General features: G+C 28.0%; 2 protein-coding genes across 3 annotated transcripts in view; one reads left to right on the forward strand and one right to left on the reverse strand.

Annotated features, from left to right (window-relative positions):
• Window positions 1-7,853, reverse strand: part of LOC126844831 (uncharacterized) — a 28,214-nt gene extending 20,361 nt beyond the window's left edge. Inside the window, exon 1 of the mRNA XM_050583254.1 lies at window positions 7,819-7,853. The gene's annotated coding sequence lies outside the window, so the exon portion shown is untranslated. The remainder of the gene's footprint in view (window positions 1-7,818) is intronic.
• Window positions 1-16,181, forward strand: part of LOC126844261 (vanin-like protein 1) — a 42,134-nt gene that overhangs the window by 13,186 nt on the left and 12,767 nt on the right. Inside the window, exon 2 of one of the 2 annotated variants that reach the window (XM_050582310.1) lies at window positions 942-1,177. In XM_050582310.1, the coding sequence (XP_050438267.1) occupies window positions 959-1,177 (219 nt within the window). In that variant the 5' untranslated portion in view covers window positions 942-958. Of the gene's footprint in view, window positions 1-941; window positions 1,178-13,646; window positions 13,888-16,181 lie in introns of those variants that run through there. The other variant, XM_050582314.1, reaches the window with a different exon arrangement.

Here is a 16,181-nt window from a genome sequence, read left to right on the forward strand (position 1 = left end):
GTCAACTTCAGTTTTAAATTTTACGAATTGTTTTCATTAAATCATATAGTTAGTGATGGGAATATCCGAATTTCAGACATCCGGATTTGTTGAATTTATGGCTTTATAAGTTAAATACAATACAAATATTATTTTTAGTCTTATTAGAATTAGTTTTAACGTTACACAATAATAAATGTTATTAATGTAGGTATTTACACGTTTTGTGTAACAGTAGTTTTATTGTTTAACTTAAATTTAAAAAATGTCAGTATAGTGTACAGCAAGACGTAAAAATATATACTAAAAATAGGTTTAATAAATTAATAATACATAAAAAAAGCCCGTACAGTGGGGTCGGGGCATAGTGGGGACTGGGACATCACCGGTCTACAGGAGTTATTATAACCGAAAGTGATAAAATACTTTGGAAATGGGTAAAATTTTAAATTGAAAATTTTGACGTATACGGACACACCAAATAAACATTTTTTAAAAATTTCAACTCGATCCAAACATTTTTCTTGAAATAATAGATTTAAAGTTTTAAATTAAAAATCATACAGTTTTTTTTACCGTTTTCCCTTTTTTAAATAGGACTCTTTCAACCTTTGACTTAATGCCAATCGCATATGATTTCAGTTCTGTAGAGTTGTTACTCTAGTAAATCGGTCCACAGGAAAAGAAATTAATCCTGATCACGAACACAAAAAAAAATTACATCATTAGAAAACCAATACCAATATAAAAATTGAATTTGAAATTCGTAATTCCCGATTTTATTTCCATGTCTAATATGTATATATATATATATATATATATTAATATCGTATTACAAAATCGTTTTTGGTCGTCTTCCTTCGCGTGTACACTTAAACCCTGTAGATCTTTTTGGTTTTCTACGTGTTGGATTTGATAATTTCAACAGTTATTCATATATTATTGTGTCTTTGTGTTTTTAGGTATTGTATAAAAGCGTATGTGCGGTGTGTTTCGACCAAAGCACATGCCAGCAGTATTAGTCAACTGGGTAGTCCGGTTGAAAAACAAGATACAGACAACGTCGGGCCTAAGGCTTTTGGCCAAAATGGTGTCGACCGTGGCTATCAAATCTTTGGCCGGACGCAGGTGTTACTCGATTGTCGATCGTCAAGTCTCAACAAAGGTCCAGCAAAAAAAAGTCACGACCACCAATCAGGTAAGGTGGAAATTTCTGTCGCGCATTTATATTTTCATCCGAGTTTCAAACACGCTAAACTGGACCGGATTCGGTGTGTTTGTCGAGTCTTGGACGTATCCCAATGTCTTGTTGGTAAAACAGCCATATCTGATATAATGTAGAAGAGTCGTGCACTAAAACAGGTTTACATAGCATTTGCTAGTGCACGATGGGGTACACGTGGTCATACATTTAACAAAGACATGTTTATCCCATTTAACGTACGACGTTGTCCGATACGCATTTAAATAAGAAAAAAATGTATGAGTAATCGAATTAACTGAGGACATTAAAGCTACAGGATTAACAAAGAGCACTTATACCAACGCCCAGTGGTGATAATCTTTGAAGTTTTGGGTTCTTTGGCAAATCAATATTGATTGTCCCCTCTTAAAGTTGGACTAATAAAATACATGATAATCGATAAATATCTATAACTTAAAATTAATACAATTTGATGTATGTAAAAAACGGTATAAGAAGTTGTTGAATTCGTTAATACTTAAGCACTAGTCAACATAGAAGAAAACATAAGTACTCTTTTTTTCTTTCTTATAGCAACTTTATAAACATATTGTATAACTTATCTTTAACGACAATTTTTTTTTAATGATTAAACAGCATATTACAATTGAACAAAAATCTGCTCTCTGCGGCTGAGAGCCAAAAGTAAGATAATGTCTTATCTTATCGGTAAGAGATTCAAATTTAAATATCTTATCAGACTTCATATTCAAAATCTTTTTTGCAACAAATTAAAAAATAAGTACATAATTTGAAAATACAAAATTTAGAATATTTGAGCATTGTATACAAGCCAATTATTATAATTTATACCAATTTATGTTTTTTTCTAAATTTCAAAAATTTAATTGGTTTTCAACAATACCTACGTCTTACAATATTATAGAGGCTAGTAAAACCGACCGAGGTCACTCATTACGTCCAAAAATATATTCATCTTTTTTAATTCAATAGTAATTATATTATTTTTCCTAAACTTGATTTACTGACCCGTATTGCGCAGATAACAAAACTACATTTTAGCTTCTATACTGGATTCTTATATCAATTGAGCTTAAATCAGAAATCCACCGCTACTTGTCATATTTTATGAGTCTACTATTGAAAATAAACCACAATTGGTAATCCTTAATCTTTCATATTTAATAAATTATGTAATTACTTTAACACATCATCAGTTGAGTTGTTAAACATATTAAACCTCATTTGTTACTTGTTCAATAAAATAATTAAATAAATACAGCAATGCCATGCAAACAATAAACAAAATAATCAAGACTCACATGGATGACAGTTTAAAGCTTATACCCTTGTACTTAAAGTATTACTGGCCGTTGTAACCAGTTTGGGTTGACATTTAAGTATAGTTTAGTCTATTGTTCTATTATTGTTACCATGCTTAGTTTATAAACTAAACTAGTGAGAAAAGCCATAAAAACATATTTTTTTATAAATGTATTTTTAAATGTAATCTACTGTAAAAATAAAATTATCTAATATATTAAAGAATCATCAAGGATTAAAGTTATAATATATATATTATGTGCAGATCATTATTAGTGAGATAAAATGTCGTTATTTTTCGTACAGGCATATTATAATCCAACGTTCACAGTCATAATATCCATGTTTTAATTTTTTAGTGCATTACGCGTGATAATAGTTCAAATATAAATTACATGTGCATTAGAAATCTTGCGAAACAAATTACTTTTTCCTTCTTTTTGTGAAGTGTCGTCATTTGTAATATTATTATTACTTTTGTGTTCCACTAGTGAATCTCTGTAATACTTTGAGCGCAGAAGCCTGGCCTTCACGCAAAATGTGAAATACTTAAACTTGAAGGAGCCTAATAAGTACGTTATTATAGCAAAAAATTGCTTTTAATGTGGTGTTTTTAAATTATTAAAACTCGTTAGTCGGAAACAAAGTAATTTATAACTGGTCAATAATTATGCAATTAAAACAATTAAGTCGTATCTGTTATTTTTATATTTTTTATCACACAAAACCGTAAATATAATACTATTTCAAATCAGTAGTGAATAATTCAACGGACAACAATGAGCGCTATGGGAAGTTTTATTATTATTTTTAAAAATTATACAAACAGTACAAAAGAGTCAGTTTCTGCTTGATCTCTGATGGGTGACCACACAGAATTTTTAGCGGTGATCTTGTATCGTGTCTACCATACAGATCTAGACAAACCCAACCTAGAATACAGCAAACAGTTTTTACTTTTAGATAACGCTCAATCTTTTCGGGATAAATGTTTTCCTTACATAGTGTAGTAAAGCGCACGAATTGTATAGGTAATCTGATTTCACAAAATCGAGGCAGCAGCTCACTCTTATTTATGAATAAAACATTGGAATTATAATGACTGGAGTTTTTGAAGATTTAACATACAAGTGATTCATTTATTGCAAGAAACTTAATCCCTAAAAAAGGAAAATATTTAATAATTTTATAATATTGTAAATAATATAAACAAAAATATTTTCAAAAAGAAACACTACAAAATTGCAATTATTTTTAAAATATTGAGTGTCTTATCCTTAATGAATCAATCTGTACATTACCATTTCATAATTTTTCATAATTTAATAGCTCTATAGAAAATATTATAAAGTAAATATTTATTAGTTGATGATATCGTAACAAATTTGTAATTTTTTTTCGAGAAAAAGTGTCTTACGTTAATTGGATTACCCGGTATATTGTACAGCTAATGTCTTTATAGAATTTGAAAGTTCGGTCATAGCTTTTAGATTAGTGAATACAATTAGTTGAAATAATGATAAAAATCAGTATTAACCGAGGAATAAAATAACTGTGTACAATACATTAGCATTACATTTATAGGTACTAATACGATCTAAATAAATAAAAATATCACCTGTTTTTATAAAATGGGTCAAAGCTTTAAGTAAAATAAATCGTTCAAAGACAACAATAATCAGCTAAACAGTTCAATGCCGTAAGCAATCTCTAATGTAATTATCCGATTAAACATCATTAGATAAACAATCTATTGGCGTAACGACAAAATGATGATAATGTCTAAAAAGTTGTTTTTATTTCTCAGTGTGTTAAAAGAGTAATGTTTTGATATAATAATAGCTATAAAAATAGATTTGTTTTTATCAATTATTATCATTACCGAAGAAGGTCTGATGAGCACATTTGTATAATGAAGGAAGTCATCTAGTTCCTATTAAAGATAGTTAACTATCAGTAACTATCTTTCAGTTCTACAATACGTCAAAACGTGCCAAAATCCTAAGTATAATAAGTATAATGATTGTGTATATCTTAACGAGTTGGTGCGATACAGTTTCATTGTTCGAAAACACAGCTGTTCTAAAACTAATTGTGTATAACATAATATTGTATTGATGTGCTATAATAATGTGCGTTGTAGTGTCCTATGATTTATTAAAATATATTTTAATAAACTGGATAAGCGCAAAATGTGTACAAGAAATTTACAGACAAACAATTATAAATTTCTTTTTCTAGCAGTAATTATAACTTCAAGTATGTAGTTGAGGTCTATTTGTGGGATAACAAGGATAGATAAAGTCAGAAATAAATAAATATATTATTTATTATAATAATGACGCCCATTGAGGCAAGAGTACAGATACGTTTTAAATCTAGTTAAATAATTAATACAAATTATTTACACTGTTTACACAACTTGCAAATACTCGCACTTGACTAGTTTGACTTGTTTGCCAAACACGGCAGACAAGTCAAGCTACTCGAGTGGAAGTGTCCACATGTTGTGTAAATAATGTAAATACAATTCCCCACTTGAATCATTTTCCAAATATATAATTTTTCTATCCTTTTATATAATCGAAAGCTTAGGTGTGGGGTCTGTTGTAAATAAGACGACGTTTATACATGGTATACATCCAATAAGTTGCGATTATCTTTTGACTGATCGCTCATCACCTTCGATATAAGGGTGATATAAGTACATATGACATATGTACATATGACTTCGTGCGTTAGTCATATGTACACTTAATAGCAACTGCATTATATGTAGTTGTAAACGCGCGTTAACCGCTCTTCATGTGAACCAGTCTAAAGATTATTATTAATCATTTGACAAACTACTCGGTTTGTTCGTATTAATTATAATTATAAATAGCCAACGAAACATAAACTTGAATATTATTATTTTCAATATTTCTGAACACTGACGCATGAACCTATTCGCAGTGTGTCATTAGTCGCGTCGTGCTTACTTCATTTACTTATTTATTAACTTTCATAGTTTGGGTATTTTACTCAATTGCGTGGTTCATTGACGTCAAAACAAGGCCATTGTAATAATATTATTATAATCCGGAACACGTGCTCCAGGGTTAACTATGTGCGTAGGCTGTGTGATCTTGTCCTGTCCTACTAGCAGCAGCAGTATTTAAAATGCAAATGGCAAAAACAAAAAATACCTTAAAACCTGTTGCGTGCATCGTCCACCAACGAATAATTATTCTACTCGATGAATGAACCATAATATGAGTCATTGTTACAAACACTCGGTCTGGCAGTACATGATAATGTGGTTAAAAAACTTTGGGTATACCTTTAGCTGCTGAAAAACTATGTTATGGCGTAATACGCATTACTTGTTAATTGATAGAGACAGTCTATTTTAAACGGTTAAAATACTATAAGTATATTTGTAAAAATGTAAAATTAAATTTGTCTTGTTGATTTGTCAGTTTGTGCCAATTATAACCAAATGTAAATAATTAGAAATAAATAGAAAGAAAAACACTTATCAGCTAATTGGGATGGGAGTATACAAATTATCTTCTTACTCATTTCTATGCATTGTAATCAATATATACATATATTTATTTATGTTTCATTGAGCTACATTTAATTATATCTACTAGAGCATGTATTAACATAATAAACATATAAGACGTAACATAAATATTATATAAACGATTTTCCTTTTCAAAATAAAAACTTCCTTAAAACCAATTTTTGACTGTTATTATCAACAAATACATTTTAAACGATTTAGAGTATGTAAAGTTAAAACAGTTTTTCACAAGGTAGGTGTTGTGTGTATTTATTAATATTGGTATATAATGTAAAAAAAAAATGAAACTGAAAGCACATCTTTTATCGAATATGAACCAAAATACCTTATAAATTTATTTATTGCATGTACATATATTAATTTTTACTGATCATTTTACTTTATTATTCTAAACTAATATCGTACTACATTTACAATTTTATTTTATTTGACTTACAAATTATATGATATACACCTTGAAAATAACAAACAACTAGAAAACCCTATTCGTTTATTTTATTTTAATATATGAATATCAAAATTAAGAATAATTTCCATTCGCATCATTGTTTTCAATTGACCTCGTGTTAATATATACAATTGCATTTATTTGTTTAATAATTTTAATTAGGGTACTTAGTCATTATTATAAATATAATATGAGCTATATTAATGGCGACAGGTACATGTTTCTTAAATTAAATTAAATTATTTTCAGAAATAAACCTTTGTCATACAACTTTACAGAAGTTTCCAGCCCAAGTTTGCTAAAATGACTAACTCATATTCGACGTCTCTAAGTTGCACTTCATTGAAATAATGTCTTCATATATATAAATGAAGGGCTGCGGGGAAAAATGATCAATGTCAATTTTTTAACATTCTGAGAAAATTTCAAAACGTAATACATTTTGCCTGTATGCCTAAACTTCCGGCGGTCGTTACTCTCGTCTTATTTGTTTTTTCTCCTGGTTCGAGCGCATAAAAGATACAATACATCAATGCAAATAATTTGATACCAAAATCTCATTTTCAAAAAAAATTGACATTGATCTTTTTTCCCCGCAGCCCTTCATATGTGTGTGTGTGTATATGTAATTATAATACATAGTATTATAACTAATTATTACTAATCGGATATTGTTCATGTTTATTTATATTTATAAAATATTAAAAAAAATAATCCTAGACTACGGTGAAAAGTATTTTGAAATGTATTTTTTTTAATATTTGAATTGGCTTTTATTTTTTTATGCAATATTAGTAAATGCTGGCTCGATATTTATTAGTAAACGACTGAATTTTGTGATAGTTGAATTTGACTTTAATTACCTTGTAAAGTAAAACAGGTTAATACGACGTGTATTTCTTTAGTCTTTGAAATAATGTTAATAGTACTCAAGTGTTTAAGGTTTTAATGATTACTACATGAATACAAATAATACAAGAAAATGTATAGTTATAATTATGTAAGAAAATCTGAAAATTGCATCTCAACTATGACTTCATTTCATTTATAATTGAAATTGTGTTCATTATTTTTTTTTTTTTTAATTTTGGTAATTTGTATTTTATTTTTTCCATTAAGTTTTTGCTTGATATTTTTATCTTTACACGCTTCTTGATTATACTTATAATCTCGTCATTTACGAGGTAACAATTTATAGTTTCCAATGCTTCGTGAAACCTATTAAGCTTAATTTTTCCTATCTTTAGTCAGTGGAACGATTTTACACAACTGAGTTAATTCAATTTTATTTACTTTTGAGTTGTGTTTAACGACACTATTTGTGTGTTTTATTTTCCGGCTCAGTGTCAACAAGTGCATTACATTTATTTTAGCTGCTTGTTTCATTGCACTTTCTATCTCTTTCTTTAAGGCTGCTTCTTTACCTTCTCTGTCTATAAAAGGCAAATATTTTAATGCTACAGTCACGCGCTTAATTAAATAAGCCTATAAGTTTCTTTTTTTTTCGATAGATCACTGTTGGCGTTTTTATTCATTTGTAAGTTAAAGTAATCATACTGACCGTTTCGAGTTATTTGCTTTGCATCGTCTTTAGATTCTATTCCCGAGAGAATCACTTACAGACAAACTGGCGGAGAACAAAGATAGACACATCGACACCATTGAATAACGCAATACTAGAGCCATAACGTGTACAATAAAAGTAATATCTGAGTTGCACACACGGCCGATTATTTTTTCAACGACATAATGGCTCGATACATGCAATATGACACCCAACACTAGTATTAAATTCACTATTAAAGACCGAAAACACATTCCACTCGGTTATTCAATCTATCATACAGTGTATTCGTTATGGTGTACTCGTGAATCGTGCTTTATCGATTGTAGGTCAAGTTGATAGATTGTGTATAGTAACACATTGGGTGTATTAATACACTCATGATTGTAATAAAACGCCCTAGCTCACCGGCGATTTTTCTCAAATTTATCTTATACTATTAAAATCCCTCTCGAAAATTGTTTTGTATACGAGTATAAAGCGCTCACCTTTCTAGTGATGAAATCGCTTTCAAATGTATTACCACGTCCAACTCTGTAGTCTTATTATTTTTTATGTAACTATTCAAGTAAATAATCTACTATACATTTTGTAGTAGGCATTTCACCAAACAAAGATTTGTTGATGTATTCTATAGCGTGTATGTTCATAAATATTAAATTAGTAGAAATAAAAATTCTAAAAGCCTTTAGAAAACCTAAAACTTAAAATTTGTGCTACATTTATTTTTATTTCAACAAATCTCTCACTAAATAATAAATGTAAGTATCTTGAAAAGCACTAATTTTAAGTTTTAAGGTTTTTAGTATACCAAGCTCCCCCCCCCCCACCAAATTTCCGCCCATGGGTAAACTCATCGTACGTTAACACATGTGCTAAGCATGAACATTTTTTAATGAGTTTTAGGTATGAGGGTAGCGTTTGATAAAACAATGCCTAGTAATTGATTCATATCAAATGTATATTAAAGGTAAATGTAGACAATAAAAAATATTTATTTTAGTTTTTTTCGTACTAACGGGTAAAGGGCCTAAAGGAGTAGATTTTGTTTTTAGCCAATAAAATTACTAAAACTTTTAGATGATCATTCCATGCCAATTCCCCTGTTGTGTATGCTAGTGGATATTCTAAATGCCTCAAACTTATATATCCTATGCAAATAGTTGCTATATTTCGTAAACTTATTGTAAAAACACCTAAGTTCACGACTACGTTACTTAAAGACTAATTAAGACATTGAAATAAAATTGAACAATTGTAATTTAAATGTTTTTTTTTTCATTATATCCTTAAACAATTTTTTTTTTCAAACTTTAAAGTAACTAAAAATTGAAAATCTCAAAAAAAAAATGTTATTCTTCACATCTAACCACTCTTTTGGTTCATAATTTTTTTGGACAATTTTCTTTTTATGATGTATACGGAACTTCAAAGTTTGGCATTTTACTAAAAAGTGCTATATTTAAGAGTCTTTAACTATTTAGGGCTTTAATTATAAATTCTGAAATTTGTACAGACCTTACTTATATGTATATAGAAGATCTGGTAAAAGTTTGGTAGTAGAGCCTTTTTTTTATAAGAAACTATACCTACTGCGCTGTATATCTACGACTGTAGCTTAGAAGTAGGTTAAAACAAAACGATCGCCCGACAATACAGTTTGGTTCAAACAAAAAAATATGTTATAATTATTATAATATGCGCACTAAGGTATTGATTGGTTCGACGTAAACACATCAGTTTGAAAACAAAACGTTGATGATAATCGGTTTGAAGCAATGTGTTTCTTGCGTAAAAGTATGCCGTACTATAGTAATTTGTCCTGTAATACTCAAGAGCTTGAAATATATTGCTTGTGGCACGGTTAGATTTGCCATCTATGCAATAATCAGGAAAAGTTGTAGGTATAAAATATTTCCTCTTTATTTACTTTTTTAGTTTATTATTCTTATTGCTTTTTTTTAAATAAGTTACTTTTGAAATTTTTTGTTTTATCTAATTTTAATTTATTTGTGTTCAGTATGTAAATTTACTAATTAGTACGTTACGTCATTGGTCAACTCGCTTTATTGTATTTTTTTTTTACAATAAAGTGTTTATATATATATATATATAATAATAAAAGGTCAGAATTATAAATAAATAAATTAATAAAATAAACTCACCATAGAATTTAGAATACCCACGTTAATACAATACAATATATTATAACTATTATTTCCACAATATTTAAAACAATAGACCGCATAAACAATAGAAAAAAAACAGACTATAAAAAAAAAATTCAAAAATAGAAATGAGTGCTGTTTAATTACTTTTAAGTTTCTTTAGATAATAATTTTCACATGTTTTCTTTTCAGTAATTATTATAGCATACTTTAATTACGTATATAATACAGAATGGTCTATATTCTAAAGAAATTTAGTTTTTAGACATTTTTTATGGTTGTTTTTTCTTTAAAGAAACATTACGTTATTTTTGTAGTTACCAAAAAATGCTATAAAACTATCTAATTTAATTATTTGTGAAACACTTGTTTTGCGTTTATTTGGCGCTGTGGTTATTGGTGATAAATAATAATGATTTCCCTCCTCTGTCATTTCAAGTCATGTGTATAACATATTCATTGTAATGTATTTATTCATCAAATTTACTAATATAGTTTTCATAAGTTAAGGTGTTCAAATACACCTCTTTCGACTGTTTAAGGTAGAATTTACCATCATCATGCTGCTTACGCAGAACACAAATGGATGATTATTCTTTTAAATAATTTTCATTGTTATTATTCTTTTCCGTAATGCGTTTGCACTAAACAACACACGATTCCTAAAAGCACCAATGTTACGCAAATCTATTCATTGCTGAATCTACTTAATCTAAATGCATAATAATCTACGAGTTTGTTATATTTATATATTATATATACCTACCAATTACAGTATCTTATGAAATGTAGAATATACAGAATGATTCATCTAATGTAATATACTCTTTTTTGGAAATATAAATATTTTGAAAAAAAAAAAAATTTCCATACGTATAGGTACATATTTTACTTGAGTTTTCATTACTTTAAACATTTTTATCTTCATCCCTTATACGTAAAATATGTTTAAAACTCGTTTTTCAAATGGAAACATGTTTTTAATTCTTTAAAATATATGTAGCCAAAATTGTTTTCAAAAATGTAGTTCGAATTTTTGATTTTCATCAATCTGTTCATTTGATATAACTTTACAAAGATATTACATTTCCCCTTATAATTCTCATTTACTGCGGTTTATCAAAATTCAGTAGCCCATAAAGTTATTTTTCTAAACTAATATCGTACTACATTTACAATTTTATTTTATTTGACTTACAAATTATATGATATACACCTTGAAAATCACAAACAACTAGAAAACCCTATTCGTTTATTTTATTTTAATATATGAATATCAAAATTAAGAATAATTTCCATTCGCATCATTGTTTTCAATTGACCTCGTGTTAATATATACAATTGCATTTATTTGTTTAATAATTTTTATTAGGGTACTTAGTCATTATTATAAATATAATATGAGCTATATTAATAGCGACAGGTACATGTTTCTTAAATTAAATTAAATTTTTTTCAGAAATAAACCTTTATCATACAACTTTACAGAAGTTTCCAGCCCAAGTTTGCTACATATTATATATATGTGTATGTAATTATAATACATAGTATTATAACTAATTATTACTAATCGGATATTGTTCATGTTTATTTATATTTATAAAATATAAAAAAAAAACAATCTTCGAAATGGTGAAAAGTATTTTGAAATGAATTTTTTTAAATATTTGAAATCTGTATTGGCCTTTATTTTTTTATACAATATTAGTAGAGATTAGTAGTTCGAATTTTTGATTTTCATCAATCTGTTTATTTGTTATAACTTTACAAAGATATTACATTTCCCCATATAATTCTCATTTACTATGGTTTTCCAAAATTCAGTAGCCCATAAAGTGAATATTTATGCTCGCATTGTCCGATAGACGAATACACCGATAACCAGACACAATGAAATGTTTTGAGATAATGATAACAAGCTGTTTTTGTATACATTTTCAAATACTGTCACAGATGTCAGTGTTATCGATGGGTGTCAATATTATTATTTAATATTAATATGTATTACTTAATGAGAATGCTAGTGTTGTAAATCTCGAACGAATACTGATCTTAAATTTAAATCTTTACTAAGTCATAGCAAACAGGTTGATGGAAATTAAAAATTCAAACGCTTAATTCTTTTTGAAATTTTTGTCTACATATTTTAGAACTAAAAACTCATGCTCCCATTTAAAAAAACATAATCCTAATTTATTTTACGTAATCTATCAGCAAGTTTGATTGAAAACAATAATGTCATTAACTTTTTCTAAAACTAATTATAATTTAGAATGCAGAGTAGAAAAAAAGTTTTTAGTGACCAGTCGAACCTAACCTAGTCGCAATGAAAATTAGAGTATCCTCGATTTAAACGTTTTTTTTTTTGAAAACATAATGAATTCAATTTTGAACTAAAATTTTCCCTAGCACATCTAATTATTTTCCGAATTGCCTCCAAAGTTACAGCTTTCAAAACAAAAATCAGAAACTTATTATATTGTTCTTTTAAAAAACTACAAATTCTATATGAGTTCTTAATTTGGGAAAATAGTATAAGAAATAAAATTGTATGTGTAAGTAGGAAATATCTCCTACACATTCGAATATATTCTAGGAGGGCTTGAAGAAATTTGGCGGGGATAGAGTAAGTTCCTCTAATCCCACCTCCTCTTTTTTGTGTCATTGTCTACTAACTCCTAGGAAAGTAGACTTCGTATTTCCTTGCTCGCCTTTTGGACAGGGGACATTGGGCCCAGAATTGTTCTCAAAAAGCTAAGAAAAAGTTTTCAATTTTTTATCAGAACTGAGAGAGGTGTCTGCTGTTTTCCTGACGTCATTGCTACAATTACTCAAGCCAGGTGGTTGTAAGTACTTTCCGAGCGCAAATGGGCAGATCACCTCCCACTCAGGGTTGCTGTGCTAAGATAGTTAAATTGTACTTAAAGGAAAAAAAAATCCAACGCGTCAATGAACAGTTGCCGTTGACGCAAGCCTCGTGGGCAACAAATATAAAAAAACCAACCAATTCAGAATCAGATCTGTCGGGGCGGGCGGCGAAAAAAAATCTCTAAGTGATATCATTAAACAATCTATACACAAAAAACTGGCCACTATCGAATATTGTACGTCGTGTACTTGTTTACAAAAATATTGTGTTCAGTATGTAATATGGTCATAACATGATGATAATATACACATATAATATACATAATATGGCCGGTGCCGTATCTGGCAGTCATACTGTTGCTCCCAAACAATACCATAATGATAATAATAATAATTATATGTAAAGATATCCAAACGTGTGTGTAGACGGGCGGCATCTTGTTCCGATCCGCTACCGCACTCTGACCACGGTTTCCTGGTTTGATCATACGCACACACGGCCATCAAGGTGAACGACTCAATATAATAATACTCAATAGCTGTGCAGTAATACGATTCTTAGATAGACTGGATTTGGACGATTTTGTTTTTTTTCCTTCTCGTCATTTTCTTCGGGACAAACTGTTTGCGACCCGTGCCAGTTCGTGTTTCGTACAGCAACCGTTCGTTTAATCCGGAAAAATCGTTTGGTCTTTTAAACAATATCATCAACATCATCAGTTTATATTGTATGTGTCGCCATAAGGATAACTAACCAAAGAGGTAAGGGCTTGAGTGATTTATAATATAAACATTTTGTCCACACCATTAATTAATTCTATCGCGTGATTTTTTTGCAACAATTTTCTTAAAAGATATTCTATACATAAAAAAAAATATTATTCCAAAGGTGTTATTGTTTCATATTCTATAATCATTACATTTTAACCGTAGGCTGTCACGTACTACTATGAAGTAAAATGTCATTATTTCACAAACTTGTAGAAATATTTTAGTAATTTTTCAAAAATATTAGAATAACATTTTTTGCAATTTTGTAAATACATTAAACACATGTATATAAATCAAGCGACTCGTAGTAAATGCAAAATATTTATTTATTTATTAGTAAAAATACCGTTATTTTTATAGGTTCTATTATAAAAGTAATATAGTATTCTTAATTAAAACGGTGGTCATCATTATTCAAATATATTTTTTTTAAACATTAAATAGCACAGTGAGTGATATAAAGGGTAAAAGAGTATTTAGTTTTTGAATATTTAAAGTTTAATTATTTTTGTAGTAATCAATAGTTTCGTATTATTATCAACGATTGAAACGCTTCAAAATTATTTAAAACATTTAATTTTAATTTTAAAAATTAGTCGGTGTCACCCTATTGAGAATCTATTGTATTTCATCATTTATATTCAATAGTATTACATTTGAACTACATGGAAATTTAATTATCACATTTTTATTAAAACTAAATTTCCTTAAAAAAAGTTACAATTTGCTTAGCTATATTTTGTTTGCGTGTTTTTTAAATTTGGTCTCGTTTTGTTTTTGTAGCTGTAATTGCTTTGTCATAATTTAAGTATATTAATATTATATGGCCCCTCTTCAATTGATAAAAAAACACTGTTTTATCGTTTGAAAAATAAATATATACTAGTGTACAGGATATTATAAGCGTTAATATTATACAAACTATTACTTCCGTGTCATGATAATATTTAATATTATTGTGATTTTGTGCTATGATAAATACTTAAAGTATATTAAAGCTGAAAATAAATTCCTCTTTTATAAAACAATTAAACTACATTCAATTTAACTGAATAGTAAGGTTGATTCTTATGCGTCGGACAAAATGTCTACACTAAAGTTGTATACTTGTTAGTTAAAGTAATCCTTTTTCTTTTACTTTTAGTTTTACTTGAAAACTCTCGTAGAGGCCAATTTTATGTTTTTGTAAGTAAATAATTTCTTTGGAAATTGCTGAGTAATGTCAATATATTGACATTATATTTGTTAACTCGACAAGGCTAAATAGTAAATTGATTACTTTTTAAGTTGCCAGTGGGACGATGTAATTTAGATATACATACATAGATATACCTATACGGTCGCCGTTGTTTACATTTTATTATTATTTACAATAATTTGTTGGTTCGGTAAAAGGAACTTAGTTTAATTACAGTGTTATTATTACATGCAATATTTTACATTGTCTTGTGTTTTTCTTTTCTTTTCCAAAACAATACTAAATATTTTTTAACAAAGAGAAATTAGGAAAATAAAAATCGTGTTAATTCTATCCCTATTTCGGTAACAAACAGTTTTTATTAACAATCGCACATATTTTTGTTCAGACAATTTTTGGAAATTTTTCATTTGATTAGGTGTATAAAGTATAAACGCAGGTAGTAAAATGATAAGGTTTTATGTTTTATTTGCTGGTGGTCCATAAGACTAATAATATTCCTATAGCTTTTATTGTTTAAATTATTCGTATATTATTATTTAAATAATTCACAAAAAATATTTTTTATTTAATGAGTATTTAATTTATAAAAAAGCTTATTACACTCTAGATGTTTTTACGATAGCCGTATCAACGTGTTCAATGACTTGCAATAATACATTTAGTGTATCGACCTTCAATTAAAATTGTGCTAATTGTCATCTAAGTAATCAGAATTAACTAGTTAAAAGATGAGGTACAAATAACTAAACGTAATACTTTTAAGTGGTTATTAAAATCAGAATTTCTTAAGCTATTAACCATATTTTAAAATACCTAGAGAATAAATAAAGTACAAAATTTTATTTTACAGTGAGTAACTGTATTATATAATTTATAATATAATATTTAAATAATATAAACCAATATAAATGTTCTAATATTAAACTGATAATTTATAAAAGCTTTTTTTATACATATAGCGTAGTATATGTAAACTTACATAATACATCCTATTGTTATGTCTTATTTGAGTTTTCGTTAAAGTAGAGATAGTTGTACATAAATAATAATTTATAATTATAATAACACCAATCGGTCTCTTAAT

This window comes from Adelges cooleyi, unplaced genomic scaffold (assembly GCF_023614345.1).
Source record: "Adelges cooleyi isolate 19-005CV unplaced genomic scaffold, UGA_ACOO_1.1 ACOO_flye_CR_arks_rails_tigmint_CR_PRNA_651, whole genome shotgun sequence".
Lineage (NCBI taxonomy): Eukaryota > Metazoa > Arthropoda > Insecta > Hemiptera > Adelgidae > Adelges > Adelges cooleyi.